Here is a 15,721-nt window from a genome sequence, read left to right on the forward strand (position 1 = left end):
TGATCCGGTGCTTTTCCCCCGTCCCGCCCTGATGCGGCTTCTCCGAGGCTTGGGGAGAAGGGCCCAGCTGTCCCTGGAGCCACATCCCGGGGATCAGAGGGGCCCAGGAAGCAGCTGGACCCCCGGGATGCTCCGACCCCAACCCTTGGCAGCCGTTCAGGGAAGGAGCTTCAGCTGTTCCCGACTCATCCCATTTTCCTCCTGCCTGTGACATTCCACGCTTGATGCCGGATCGATGCCAACAAAAAATATACCAGGAATTCAAAATGCAGGGATTTTTCCCTAATCCATGATTTTGGATTCCAGGTTCCCTTTAATCTGAATTAATTTCATTAGTAAAATTCCGCCCTCGAATCCCACCTGTTTCCACAACAAAGGAAAAATATTCCAGCTTTTTCTAAGGATGATTTCCAGATTTTTCTCGACCTCTTCAACCCAAGACAAATATTCCAGTGAAATCCACATAATTTTCCTTTAAAAAGCAGCCCTTGAGCTTTGCAGCAGAAGCAGCAGTTGGGTTTTTCCAGGAGGGATAATTTCCTTTCCATCTGGATGGATTTGGTGGATTCTCTCCCTCTCCAGCTTTAACTCTTTGTCTCGTTATTCCCGTTTTGGAGGCAGCAGGAAAAAAAAACCACAAAGGTGCAGACACACCATAAAAACAAGGCAAAAGATTGGAATTAATGAAAAATACAGGGCTGGGGCTCAGGGGGGAAAATCCTGGGAATTTAGGATTTTGCTCTGTTGTTTATTTTGGCAATTTTGGGAATTGTTTTTGGCTCCAATTCCAATCTCTGGACATGAAACCCTCTGTGAGGTCCCTTTGAAACCTCCTCCTTTCTCCCGAAATGGTGACTCTGATCCCGACAGATTCCCGAATTTCCAGAGCTGGGATTGGGAGTGGGAGGCCCTGTAATCCATGGGGGTGCTTTGTAAAGGTTTGAATTTTTGGAGCAGAGCTTGTTGGCCCTTTTATAGGATTTTGGGATAAATACGGATATGTTTTCATTCCAGTTTTCCTCCCCGTGCCGGCTGGGAACCCTGAGGCACCGGGAGCCAAACTCCCAGCAATTCCTGGTTTGGGAAGAATCAACCAACTGGTGCCTCCCAAAATGACCCCCTTAAACTTGCTCCCCGTGTTTCCTTGTCCTGTAAAAACCCCCTTTGGGATTTCTTTTCCCATAGAAACCTCTGCAGCTTTTTCCTGAGGAAGAAGTTGGGATGAGGAAGGTTGGGCTCCCTAGGGGACATGGCTTTTTCTGCTCTTTTCCTCCCCCGGCCTTGGAAAAGGTTCTTGGTGTGCTTGGAGTTGTCCCAGAGTGGAAGGAGAGAGTAGCTGGATTTAGGGATTCATCCCGAACCTCCCAGCCTTCTCCCACCAGGGATAAACCCGGCCCAGCTTTAGCAGGAGAGTTCCCGAGCCCAGCACTCCCTGACCATTCCCGAAATTCCCTTCATTTGCAGGCAGTGTTCACCGGAAATCAGTGTTCACCTGGAAAAGCTTTGAGACATCCCTTAAAATCCCATTTATTGCCAGGAATATTCACAAGAAATCCATACTTATTGTGAAATGGCCCAAAGCATTCCCGAAATTCCCTTTTTTTTCTGATATCCACAATGAAACAATATTTATTGTGAAATGATCCAAAGCATTCCCTAAATTCCCTTTATTTCCAGAGAATATTCACAATAAACTAATGATTATTGTGAAATGACCCAAAACATTCCCTAATTCCCTTTATTTCCACAGAACATTTACAATAAACTGATATTCATTTGGAAACACTCCAAAACATTCCCTTAATTCCTTTTATTTTCAGATATTCACAGTAAATTAATGTTTATTGTGAAATGATCCCAACCATTCCCTAAATTCCTTTTATTTCAGATATTCACAGTAAATTAATGTTTATTGTGAAATGAACCAAAACATTCCCTAAATTCCCATATTTTCGGATATTCACAATAAATCAATATTTACTGTGAAGTGCTCCAAACCATTCCCTAAAATCCCATTTATTTTCCGAGAATCCTCACAGTAAACCCACATTCTTTCAGAAACACTCCGAGGCATTCCCAAAAATCCTGTTCTTTTCAAAGAATGTTCTCGATTTCCCTTTTCCCTCGGAGTTCTGGCACCTCTGTCTCTATTATTCCCTATTATTCTGCATTATGCGAGAGATTCCCAAGGTTTTTCTGCTGCTGCAGGTGTTGTTTATCACCGGAGCAGCCTCGTGGCAGGTGGAGATTATCCATGAAATTAGAGAGAGGAGGGAAAACGTTGGATTTGAGATTTTGGGAGCTCTCCAGGAGGCAGATGCGGAAGCAATTTTCCTAGCAATTTTCCCTCAGCTCCTGTTTGTCCATGGGATGAGAGGAGATGGGATGAGAGGACATGGGATGGGAGGAGATGGGATGAGAGGAGATGAGCTGGGAGGACACAGGATGGGGACACGGGATGAGAGAACACGGGCTGAGGACGTGGCGTGAGTGGAAACGGCCTCGGGCCGTGCCAGGGGAGGTTCAGCTCGGACAGCAGCAGGAATTGTTCCACGGAAAGGGCGGAAGGGCTGCCGGGGGTGTGTCCCGGCCCCGGCTCCCCGTGTCCCGCCGGGAAGGGGCCGCTGGAGCCCGGGCTCTGCCGGCCCGCTCCGGGGCCCTCGGGGGGCACCGGGGCAGCCCCGAGCGCGGCTCCCGGCGCCAACAAGGAGCCCTTTGTTCCCGGGATGGCAGCTCCCGGCGGGCCGCGGGAGCGGGGGCACCCTCTCGCCGCGGGCCCGGGGACATTTGCATGTGAATGGTTCCCAGCGGGGCACACGCGGGCCCCGCCGCGCCGCCGGCCAGCGGCACTTGGGGAGGGCGGGGACGGCCCTGGGGCGGCCGAGGGCGGCTCTTGGCGGGGACCGGGCGCCGCTCCCCGCTCAGGCCTCGCTGCGGCCCGGCCCGTCCTGCTGGGCTGCCAGGGGCACGGGCACTGCCTCCCGGCTTGGATGCGCCCGGGCTTGGATGCGCCCGGGCACTTTATCCCGGGTTTGGATGCACCCGGGCACTTCCCTTGGGGTTGGATGCACCCGGGAAGTTCCCCCCGGGGTTGGATGGTCCCGGAAAGTTTTCCCGAACTCTGGAGCGAAGCGAATGCTCAGAATCCTCTCCCAAATCCGTATTTTCCAAATCCATCATGAAATCCCTGGTTTCTTGGAGTTTATCCCGTTGTTTCTCGGGAATAAAGTGGGTGGAGTGAGGTCCTCGCTGCTGCCGTGCCAGAGCCTTAATTGGTTTGGGGATTCTGGAGTACTTTGCATCCAGTTCCCAAATATTAGTGACATTCCAGCTATTTCCCTGGTTTGATTGTTCCTCCCGTCCAGCCCACTGGGGGGTTTATATTTTATAGATATTCTAGATATATTCTGGATATATTTTACGTATATTTTATATATATTTACATATATTTTACATATATATTATATTTTATCTTTATTTCACGTATATATTTTATATCTACTTTATATATTTTTATATTTATGTGACATGTATTTTATATCTATGACATATATTATACGTATTACATATATTTAATATATGCTGTATATATATTTTATATATTATAAATATACTTTATATATATCATGTATAAACTGTATATATTTTGTATATGGTGTATATTTTATATATAATATAGATTTGATATATAATATATATTTTATATATAATAGGTATTTTATATATAATATGTATTTTAAATATAAAATAGATACTTTATATATTCTACATATATTTTATCTATTTCTATATACATTCTAGACATATATATTTATATACTATATATTTTTATAGATTTTCATATCTTTTCTATATTTATTTTTATTTACATATATTATATATACCACATAATTTTAATATTTTTATATATTTTCCATATTTATATTCCTTTTTCTATATTTCCTTTATATCTTAGACCTTTTCTATAGATTTACAGATATTCTATTTTTAGATGTACCTTACATCTCTTTTACATCTCTTTTATCTATTCTTACCTATTTTTGTCTAGTGGGCATATCTTACATATTAGATACGTTTTAGATGCTTTTTAGGTATATTTTATGTATTTTATGTATATTTTAGAGATTTTTATATATATTATAAGCCCTGATAGATTTAATTCTCAAATTTTTTCCCAAGACTATAGATCTGCTTCACCACACGGAAACAGCAGAATTCCGTGATTTTAATTTTATTAACATTATTATTAAATCCCCGCACTTCCCTCCCTACAAACCCCCTCCAAACATGCCCACAGAGCTCCCAAAGTTTTCCAAGCACTAGCTGAACAGTCCCTGAAATTCCTTGAAGCCCCGAATTCCTCCTATTTCCCAGGCATTCGGTGCGGGCGAAATTCCGGTGGTGTCCCCTTTAAAGATCCGCCCGTTCCCACGTTTTGCTCCGCTCCCGAAGGTTTCCTTCCCAGGTTATTTTTAGGGATGAGCAGCTAATGATGAGGGAGGTCGCACGGATGGATCCTGCAAATCCCTGTTCCCTTGAATCCCTTGCAGCAAAGTCTCCTGGGAGGGGACATGGACATCGGCACCCCCGGAGCGCTGTCCCCGTCCAAGCCCGGCTCCCAGTACTACCAGTATCCCAGCAATAATCCGCGCCGGAGGCCTCTGCACAGCTCCTCCATGGGTGAGTGACCCCTGCACCTCTGGCCTCCCGCCGCTTCCTGAGGAATCCCACTCTAGCTGAGCGACGGTTGGGAAGGGACACAATAAGTGCTGCCGGAGCAACGCTCCCGGGCGTTATTGCAGCCTCGCCGAGCCTTCAGAATTCCCTGTTTTCCCCGAGCCTGAGGCAAAGCCTGCAACTCTTAACACCCACATCCCAAGTATTAACCATTTCCCTGCGTTTTCCCCCTGGAATTCTTTATTCCTTATTATTTCTTGTTCTTTATTTCTTGTTCTTTATTTCTTGTTCTTTCTTTGCTTGTTCTTTATAATTATTGTCACTCGCTGCAGCGGGAAAGGCACGAGCCGGCAAAATCCTGGGGCAGAAAACAGTGGAATCCCTAAAAATCCTGCTGGGAACAGACTGGGGGAGAAATTGCTGAGATCCCTAAAAAAATTCCTGCTTCATAAAGCAGCTTTTCCTCCCTTTTTTTTCCAGAAGTTCAGACAAAGAAAGTTCGGAAAGTTCCTCCGGGTTTGCCGTCCTCAGTAAGTATCGCGCGCTCCGGAGGCTTTGTTTGGGAGCAGGGGGATGGAAGGAGCCTGTTCCCGAGGGATGAGGCTCAGGGAAAGGTAAGGAATGCCCAGAGCCTCAACCTGGAAAGCTTGGAGCCGGGAATGTGGCGCTCCAGGAATGTGTTCCCCGGGAATGTGGCTCTCTGGGAATGCAGTACCTGCTCCGGGCACGTGCCCTTTGTGGGGCTGATTGATGGATCAGCGGTGGGAAGAATTAATGAGGAATTCCCTGGGAATCGTCCCCAGGATGCAGGAGAACTCCCCTGGCGTTCCAGAGGGATGCAGGATGGCAGCCCCGGCATTCCAGAGCTCCGGGAGCTGTGTGGGGGGGTCCAGGTGCCAAGCGCTGCCTTCCAGGTGTTCCAGAGGGTCATTAAAGCCCCTTATCGCGGTTTTCCCCCCGAATTCTCAGGAATATCCCCGAGCCCCTCAGTCTGTTGATGATCACAGGCACGTTTTGTCATGTTTTCCTGGAATTTTTCCATTTTCCAGCCAGAAATCGCTGGGTTTCTCCACAAAATCCTTTGTTCCACACTGCTAAGAATTCTACAATTAATTCCAATTTCTGGATTATTTTGTGAAATCTTCGTGGGGTTTTTTCCCCCAGAAACCATTCCAAAGTGCTTTCCTTTCAAATCCATGCAGATCTGTGGAAAAGCAAAGTCTTGTGAGAAATGACCCAACATTTCAGTCCCAAAATTATGGCTAAAATTGCATTCGATTGGAAAGTTTGAATTTTTATTCCAATTTTTTAGTTATCTTTAAAATATATTAATAATCATTTGCATCTTATTTGCAAATCAATATCAAATAAACCCCCCATGAGGGAAAATCTTCCCTTTCCTACCTGAGAAATCCCATTCTCTGGGCTCTGAATCTGATTATTAGTGGCAATTAATCTGTGGGAATACGTAATAAATTAATATTAGAATATATACAAATGAATCTCCCATGGATTTGGTGATTTTATCCAGAATCCCTGGATATTGGCAGTTGGCAAATACGTTTATATCTATAAAATATATCTAATTATAAAGCTCTAAATTATAAATATCAAGTTGCTAAATTACTTTCATTAATGATCACTTTATAATCAATAAAATTCCATTTAAAAGAGGGAAATACATCCACATTTCTTCCCATGGATTAATCAAATCCTGATCCAATGGATCAAATACAAACATTGTCAGTGGTTAAAATAGAAAATTATAGAAATATTCAAATACAGCCCCCAATCAAGGAATAACATCCATTATTTGGAATTAAAAACCATGTCCCAAAAGTGCCTTTGGAATTTCTTTCCCTCGGAGCTTTTTGGGGCTCGATTTTCTTGGACACTTGAAATGCTTGGAATTATGTCATGAGGAAATCTGCCATCCCAGCTATTCCTGAATATTGGAATCCCTCAAAACTCCATTTTCTGGGAATAAGTGGATCAAAAGGTAGGTCCTGGAAGGGGAATAAAAGCACAGAATGATGGAAATAGGGACTTTTTGAAGGGGAAATGGGGAGATTTGGGGCATTTTGGGTTCCAATATCCTGGAATCACATCTTTAATTTGGAATTTAATTAGGATGGACACACGAATCGACATCCTTAGTGGGTGGAGTGGGAATGTTCTGGGATTTCTCTTAAAATGTGGCTTTTCCCATGGGATTTGTGCCGGGAACAGGGAGCAGTATCGGTGAATAGCCCTCACTTATCGGGGGTTACATCAGCAGCAGGTGGAAATTCCAGGGATACACGGGAATAAATGTGCTGGAGCAGCTCCTCCTTTAATCGGGAAGCGGCGGTGAGTTTGGAAAACAAAATCCATGAAACAATGGGAACAATCAGTTGGCAAATAAGGAATTCCAGGTGAACAGGGGGAGACTCTTAGGAGGGGTTTCAGGGGGTGATCCCAGGCTGGGATGAGCTGGAATCCAGGTGTGGATTCCCAAAACTTGGTCAGGATGTGGCTGCGTCCCTCAAAACCCGCCCGCTTTTCCAATGCCGTGGGATGTTCCTGGTCACCGCCGGAATCCGAAGTGCTCTGGGGTGGGGATTTGGGATTGGCTTCATCCAGCATATTCCCAGGGTTGGATCTTCCCAGGTGGAGCTTCTCCCACCTCGGAGAGGTTTTCCGTGGTCCTTCTCTGTGGACACTTTTCCTTTACAATTCCAAGGCCTCCTGCTCCCGGGCCTCCGTGGGCAGAGGCATGGATGTGGTGGATTCCGGTTTCCGGCAGATCCCACATCGTGCTCGGCCCACGGAGAAGGGATCCATGGAGAAGGAGCTACTCCAGCTTCCCCCCCACTGGGAGCAAACCCTGAGTAGGTGATGGCGTCGTTCTGGTACCCCAGCTCTCCATCCGACCGGATCCTTGGAATTCCAGGAGCAGCACTGAGGGGGATGTTTGGAGAGCTGCTTTCCTGGGATTCCCTGGAGGTGATTCGTGCTGGGAATGGGTGATCCTGGAGGTCTTTTCCAATCTGAACTGTTCCGTGGTTCCGTCCTTGTTCCCTCCCTGAGGAGCTGGAGTGTCCCTGAGTGTCCCCAGTCCCGGGATCCTCGGGTGGGAGAATTCCTTAGGTGTGGAGGCTCCTCACATGGAACCATCTCCTTGGAAGTGGCTCCTGGGTGAGGGACCTTTCCCTAAAATCCAGCCTGGGTGAGGGATCCCGCTCCAGGGGTCTTTGAGGATCAGTGGGATGGGTGAGGCCTCCTCGGCACAGAGAGGCCCTCCTGGACACAGATCCAAGGAAAGGAGGGAAAATGGGAGCGAAAACTTGGAAGCATCTCCGTGGTGTTGTTTTAAAATGGATTAAGAGGCACAAAAATTCCCATAAAAATTATTTGGCAGATTTTGAGGAATTGCACGGGATATCCCCAACATGGAAAAGCAACTGGAATGGGATGTGGATGCTCCAGTATTTGTATTTTCCTGGGAAATCGACCCATTTTGGGATATTGAAGTATTTTGGACTCCCAAAAAATCTCTCTCAAATCCAGGAGTGAATCTTCCTGGTTGGGATTAGTGGGATCTGGTTTAGCTGGGACAGAGACTCCCTCTTCAGTAAACTGTGGGAAGTGCACAAGGATTCAGGAAGGATTTGTCCAAAAAATTCCAGGTTCTTTCAGAATTCCTGCAAAACCAGACCCAGGGGCTCCAGGGCAATATTTTTAAGGAAGTTCCTTGAAATTTGGAACCAGGAATTCTGTTTGTTCTTTAAGATGAGGGTCCAGAAAATACCTTGGATATAAATTAATATTAATTAAATATAATGAATAAATATTGAAATCCGTAGGAATTCCATATCCAGCTTCCAACACTTTGTTTCTCTAATTACATCATTTATAATTTGATTTTCTTGTGGGAATTCAGCTTAGTTTCCCAAGTGGAAACCCTAGGACTTAATTGAATATAGAAACACTCCAATCCTCTCTTGGATTTGGCTCTTCCCACATGGATTTGGGAAAGGAAGGATTCTGGGGGCAGGGATGGATTCATTTCATCCCTTTATTTGATTCCTCGAGGTTTTTCTTCCTGTCCAGAAGGGATTGGACATGGGATGGGAGTGGAGGGCGGGATGCTAAGGAAGGAGTTATCCCTGGAAGGGAGAAGAATTCCTTCCCAATATCCCATCTAAACCAGTGGGAAGCATTCCCTGTGTCCTGTCCCTCCATCCCTTGTCCCAAGTCCCTCTCCACCTTCTCCTGGAGCCCCTTTAGGCCCTGGAAGGGCCTCCAAGGCCTCCCTAGGACCAGGACCAGGATTAGGAGCAGGAGCAGAACCAAGGCTGGGACCAGGACTGGGAGAAGGAGTGGGACCCGGGACCAGGAGTAAAACCAGGATGAGGATTAGGAGCAGGAGCAGGGGCTGGGAGTGGGAACCAGGCCAGGAGCAGGACTGGGGTCTGGACCGGGAGCAGGAACAGGACTGGGAGCAGGACTTGGAGCAGGAGCAGGATTAGGAGCAGGACATGGAGTGGGACCAAGAGCAGAACTGGGATTAGGACCAGGAGCAGAAGCAGGAGCCGGAGCAGGCCTGGGATCGGCAGCAGACGGGACATTCCCTGTTCCCCTCTCTCCTCTTGGTTCCCAGACCCCTCTGAGGCCCAGCTCCCGGGATTGTCCCTGTGCCAACCCCGTCCCCTTCCCCCGCTCCCGCGGTGCTGCAGCCGCTCGGCGCTCCCGGTTCATTTGGGATTCAGGGAGGGTGTTTTTTGTGGAAAGGCGTTTCCCTCGCTGACCCCGGAGCATCTGTTCCGATTATTTTTTTCCCAAGCCTCCTTTGGCATTGGGGAAGTGTTAATGTCTCTCGGATCTGTTGAACGCTATTTAGGGATATTTATGATCACCTCTTGCTTTCCGGGGGGAAAGTGTGCTGGGATTTTTCCTTCCCAGGCAGCCGGGGAAGGCTTGGGATGAGGGAACAGCTTGCTTGGAACATGTGCTTCCCGTGACAGTAAAAAGAACAAATCCCATCCATTTGGGGGAATCGATGCGCAAAGCGGGAGCTTTAGGCCTGGCCTGACCTGGAATCGCTTCCCAAATTCCATGTAAAACTCGACGAGGGGGATCTGTCGGTGTTTTCCAAGCAGTTTCGCTGCTTCCAGCCTCCGCTTTTGCCTCTTATATTGGGGAAATTGGAGCATTGGATACTCCTTCCTGATCCTTAAAGCAACGAGGAATCAGGAAGGAAGGGCTTGGAAAAGTGAATGGATTCAAAGGGAGGAATTGTGAAACCCTGGAATGGTTTGGGTTGGAATTATAGTCGTGGAATGGTTTGGGTTGGAATCACAGTGGGTTGGAATCATACAATCCTGGAATGGTTTGGGTTGGAATCACAGTCCTGGAATGGTTTGGGTGGGAAGGGATTTTCAGGACCATCTCATTCCACCCCCGCCATGGACAGGGACACCCTCCACTATCCCAGATTGCTCCAACCTGGCCTTGGAAAATTCCAGGGATGGAGCAGCCACAGCTTCTCTGGGCTTGGGAACACGGAAAATTCAGGAGGATGGAACTGGGATGGTGCGTTCATGGGATCATGGAATGGCTTGGGTGGGAAGGGACCTTCCAAGGCCATCTGGTTCTATGATCCCATGGAATGTGCAGTCCCACCAGTGTGATAAATCTCCAATATATCCCGAATTTTTGCTCCTTATTACCCTAATGGGGGGGGGGAGGGGGGGGGAAGGGCGGGGTGGTGGAAACTGCTGCAGCTCATCCTTCAGGATACCCCGTAAATCCCTGCTTCCCTTTGCATCCTTGTTTTCCTTGGAAAAAGCAGCTGGGAAAGAATGAAAGGCACTTTCCAGCACCTTCCCCCAAGTAGTTCCTTCACCCTCCAATTTCCCGACCTTTCCAGAAGATTCCTGGAACATTCGACCTCCTCAGGTGACAACAGGGAAGGGGGGGGTTTCCCTGTGCAGCTAAGTGATTCCAGGAGGATGGAGAACAGAGGGAATCACCCCAAAACCATTAAAAAACGAGCAAAATCCCAGGATTTTTTTTGCCAGCTCTGGAATGCGATTGCTGGGATAATTAGCGCCCATCTCCCAAGACTTCCCGACATTCCCGGTTCACCTCCCCACCCGCCCGGTTAATCCCCCTTTTCTCCCTGCCCGCGATCCGAGTGGAGATGTCGGATTGCCGCGCAACAGGTCCTCCTGAAGATTCCCGGGAATCCGCAGGTTCCCCCCCCCCCAAAACTTCCCCCTTTTTTTTTTTTCTTTTTTTCCTGGCGTTGTGTGTTTGTGGGGAAAAAAAACCCCAACCCCCAAATTTGGAGCCTCACCATAAGGGCTGCTTTGCATTTTTAATTTAGTAACTAACATATGCATACATTTGCATATTAATGAGTTGCAGATGAAATCATGCATACATAATTGCCTCCTCACCGTGGGGAACGCTCCTCGCGGCCCTCGCCCGCCTCCCAAAGATTCCCGATCCCGACCCTTTGGAAAGGGCTGACACCCAGCCGGCCTCCGCTCCCGGCCTGAATCCCGAATCCCCCCCCTCCCCCCGCACGGCAAAGTGGCGGCGGGCGCCCCGTTTTCCCTGGATTTTGCCCCCGCGCCGAGCGGCTGAGGATCCGTAATCATTAATGCATCTCCTAATTATGCAGCATATGTCGGTTAACCCCTGCCCGGCCGCTCCCTTCCCACCAAACTCCGGCACTGCGGGCGCATCCCGGTATTCTACCCCCTCCGCCGCCCCCCCCCACCTCGGCTGCCCCTTGCCAGGGCAGAGCCCGGCATTCCGGGCGGATCTGGGCCTTCCTTGGCAGGGGTGGCACAGGAGCGGCTGAGTTCCTGCTGGATTCCTCGCCTCCGGCCAAGGACACAGCCCCAGTGTTCCCAGATATTCCCAAACATTGCCCGAATTATCCCAAAAAGCAGGGAGGGAAGGCGGCTTGATCCGCTCGTCCCTGCCCGCAGCCACCCTCAGGCTCCGAGGCCCCCGGGAATTGTCTGTGCTTCCAGCCTGGAAGCAGCACCTGGACACGACTTCCAGCTTCCAGATGCACAATCAAAACCTGGATTTGGGCTCCTGACAAAAAAGTGGGATTTGGGTTACTGGGAGTCAAGCTCCCAGAATTCCCCATGTTTTGGAAGCAGGTTTGGCTTTGCCTCTGGTTTTGTCCCTTGCTTGGAGGGCCTGAAATCCCTGTTTTTTAATGGGATGTGGGGTTTTATGGAATTAGTGACTTTTTGGAGCTTGAGGAAAAAATAAACCCTGGAAGAACAGGGAATACTGAGGACTCTGTAAATCCCAGGAATTGCTACACTGGATTCATCAGTGATTTAGCAGTTGATTCCCTTCTTCACCTGATCCATGAAGTGTTTTTCAAGGAAAAGCAGTTTTAGAGGAATTCCAGGCCCATCCAGGGTGATCCAGGGAGACCTTGAAGCAAATTCCAGGGCCTACAGGGGCTCCAGGAGAGCTGGAGACGGACTGGGGACAAGGGATGGAGGGACAGGCCACAGGGAATGGCTTCCCACTGGTTTCAATGAAATATTGGGAAGGAATTCCTGTCTGGGAGGGTAAAAGTTGTGGATTCCCCATCCCTGGAAGTGCCTGAGGCCAGGTTGGAATAACCTGGGATAGTGGAAGGTGTCCCTGCCCGTGGGAATGAGAGGATCCTTAAAATCCCTGGCATCCTAACCCTTGTGGAATTCCATGTCCCACCTCTGCCCTGGGCAGCCTCCTCCAGGGCTTCACCACGTTATTCCAGAGGGATTTTTCTTTATTCCAGTGGGATTTGGTTTTCCTAAAGCCTGAAATCCCAAATCCAGGCCGTGGTAAAACATCCATGACAAAGCAGGAACGTCCCATCCCAAAATCCCATGTCCCAGATGAACCCTAAATCCACTTTCCTGGCCTTTTCCATAGTGAATCCCACGTGGAATCCCTGTCCAGACCCCCAGTCCAGGCAGAATTCCTGGGGGGTGCCCCCTTGGGCTGGAGCAATGTGGAGAAGCTCCAATACCCTGAGTTATCCACCCTCCTATCCACAAAAAAATAGGGAATTTCGCCTTGGCTTTATTCCCCTGGGGGTTTCTCCCACAGCATTCCCATTCCCAGCTCTTAGCTGGGTTGGAAACAGTGAAGGAGCTCCCGGGATGATGCCCTTCCCAAAGTCTCTGCCTGGAAAATCTTGTTGGAAAAGCAGGAACCCATTTCCTCTTCCAGGAGATTCGTGATCCTTGTTGTCCTTGTCCTCCTCCTCCTCCTTTTCCTTCTTCTTCCCAATATCCTTCCCTGGGATGCTCAGGATTTGTGGGATGGGATCCCAGGATATTGATCATATGAATCCCTATTTATTTTAGGGATATTTATCTCTGGATATATTTATTTACTTACTTACTTTAAGTCTCCTTCCTTGATATTATATCAGGATTTGTGGATATTGGGATTTGATTCATGTTTTTTTTTATTTTAATTGATATATATTTTTTAGGGATATTTATGACAATACTTTTGGGAATATTTATTTGATATCTCTGTTTTTAGGGATATTTTAGGGATTTTGGAGGATATTGACTTCTGAGGGTTATTTATTCCATATTATCCTTCATTTTACAGGAATTCATTTCGTATCCAGGTTTTTTAGGGATGCTTCAGGCATGGATTTGGGATACTGCCTTTTAGGGTTATATCTGTTGTTTTGGGGGGTATTTTAGGATATTGACTTTTCAGGGTTGTTCATTCCATATTATCCCTCATTTTAGAGACAGTGAATTTACATCCATGTTTTTAGGGATTCTTAGGACTGTTTTTAGGGATTCTTAGGGCTGTTTTGGGTGATTCTTAGGGATATTTTTCACATATTGACATTTATTCCGTATTCCATTTGATGTTATGGACATTTCTTTTCTGGGGATATTTTTAGGGGTGTTTTTAGGGATACTTCGGGCTGTTTGGATCCTTGGGAATGTTTGGAGGGATACTTGGGGCTGGGTTTGATATATTGACTTTTGGAACTATTCCTTTCCTCTTCTCTCTCATTTCCCAGATATTTATTCCATATCCATGTTTTTAGGGAAACTTTAGGGCTGCTTTGGGGCCTCCTTTAGGGGTGGATTTAGGGTGAGTTTTGGGGCTGCTTTGGGGATATTTTAGGGCTGTTTATCCCATGTTGATTTTATAGACGCTTCATTTGGAGCTGCAGTTTTAGGGGATTTTAGGGCTGGGTTTAGGGACACTTCAGGGCTGGTCTTAGGGATACTTTCAGAATCTTTAGAGATACCCAGGGCTGTTTTTAGGGATACTCAGGGCTGTTTTTCAGGACACCATAGGGCTGGTTTGGGGGCCCTCGGGGGCCGTCGTTGGAGCTCCCGCAGCGCCGCCGTTCTGCCCCGGCCGTCTCCCTGCCGTTATCCCGCGTTCCGCGGCAGTTCCCGGTTTTCCCTCGGCCCGGCTCGCTGGCTCTGGGGCCGCGGCAGCTGCGCACAAAGCTGGGAGCGAGCCAGCAGCGCCCGCGGCCACATGGCCACCGGCCCCACAGCCACCGCGGGGACACCGGGAAAAACACCGGGAACTAACACCGGGAACCGGGGGAACCACGGCGGGCAACAACGGGGCAACAGGGGAGGGAAAGCGGGGAGAAAGAGGGGGAAAAGAGAAAAAAAGAGGGGGGGAAATGGGGGGAAGAGGAGGGAAATAGGGGGAGGAAGGGGGGAAGAGGGGGAGAAAGAGCAAAAAAAGAGGGAAAGAAGATTAAAAATAGAGGAAAAAGAGGGGGAATAGGGGGAAATGGGAATGGGGGGAATAGGGGCGAAAATGGAGGGAATAAGGGAGAACAGGAGGGAAACTGGGGGAGGAAGGGGGGAAGAGTGGGAGAAGGGAAAAAGGAGGGAAAGAATGGGGAAAGAGAAAAAAATAGAGGAAAAAGGGGGGAAAGAGGGGATATAGGGGGAATGGGGAGGAATGGGGGGATAAGGGAGAAGAGGAGGGAAATAGGGGGAGGAATAGGAGGAGGAAGGGGAAAGAGGGGGAGATAGAGGAAAAAAGATTTGAAAAAGAGGAAAAGAGGAAAAAATAGAGAAAAAGAGGAAAAAAACGAAGGGGGGAAGAGAGGGGAAATAGGGGGGAAACAAGGGGAGAAAAGGAGGGAAAACAGGAGAAAAATGGGGGGAAGGGGAAGAGAAAAAAGATTAAAAGAAGGGGGAAAAGAAAAATAGAGAAAAGAGGGGAAAAGAGGAAAAATATAAAAAGAAAGGGGGAAAAGGGGAAAAGAGAAAAGGAAGAGGAGGGAAGGGGGGGGAAGAGGAAAAATAGGAAAAGGGAAAAAGAGATGAAAAAGAGGAAAAAAGGAGAGCAAAAGTTGGGGAGAAAGATGAAAAAGGAGAAAAAAGGGGAAGGCAGAAAATGAGGGAAAAGAGAAAAAAGGAAAAAGAGGGGGAAGAGGGAAAAGAAGGGGAAAAGGAGGGGAAAGGAGTAAAAAAATGAGAGAAAAGAGGTAAAAGGGGGAGAAGAGAGAAAAAAGGAAAGAAAAAGAGGAAAAGAGAAAAAGTGGGGGAAAGGAGGAAAAAAGGGGAAAGGAAAAAGGGGAAATAGAGAAAAAAAGAGAAAAATAGAAAAAAGAGGAAGAAAGAGATAAAATAGGGAAAAACAGGAAAAAAGATGGAAAGGGAAAAAAGAGGGGGAAGGGGACAAAATAGGAAAAAAATAGGAAAAAAGAGATAAAATGAGGGAAAAGGGGGTAAAATAGGGAAAAGGAGGAAAAAACAGGGAAAAAGAGAAAAAAAGAGGAGAAAAGGGGATAAAATAGGGAAAAATAGGAAAAATAGGGAAAATAGGAAAAATGGTGGAAAAGTGAAAAAAAGAGGGGGAAAAGGGATAAAATAGGCAAAAAAGAGGGGGAAAAGTATAAAATAGGGAAAAGAGGGGGAAAAGTATAAAATAGGGAAAAGAAAGGAAAAGAGAAAAAAGAGGGGAAAAAAGAGACAAAATAGGGAAAAAAACAGGGAAAAGGGGGAAAACGAGGGGGAAAGGG

At 47.5% G+C, this 15,721-nt stretch overlaps 1 protein-coding gene across 26 annotated transcripts in view; it reads left to right on the top strand.

Moving 5' to 3' along the window:
• The window catches only part of TCF4 (transcription factor 4), a 120,195-nt gene that overhangs the window by 71,964 nt on the left and 32,510 nt on the right, over window positions 1–15,721 (top strand). For 25 of the 26 annotated variants that reach the window (XM_027668612.1, XM_027668615.1, XM_027668620.1 and 22 more), the window contains 2 exons: window positions 4,551–4,680; window positions 5,158–5,207. In XM_027668612.1, coding sequence (XP_027524413.1) covers window positions 4,551–4,680; window positions 5,158–5,207 — 180 coding nt within the window. The remainder of the gene's footprint in view (window positions 1–4,550; window positions 4,681–5,157; window positions 5,208–15,721) is intronic. The other variant, XM_027668614.1, reaches the window with a different exon arrangement.

The sequence above is a fragment of the Corapipo altera genome, unplaced genomic scaffold (genome assembly GCF_003945725.1).
Source record: "Corapipo altera isolate COAL_440 unplaced genomic scaffold, ASM394572v1 205, whole genome shotgun sequence".
NCBI lineage: Eukaryota > Metazoa > Chordata > Aves > Passeriformes > Pipridae > Corapipo > Corapipo altera.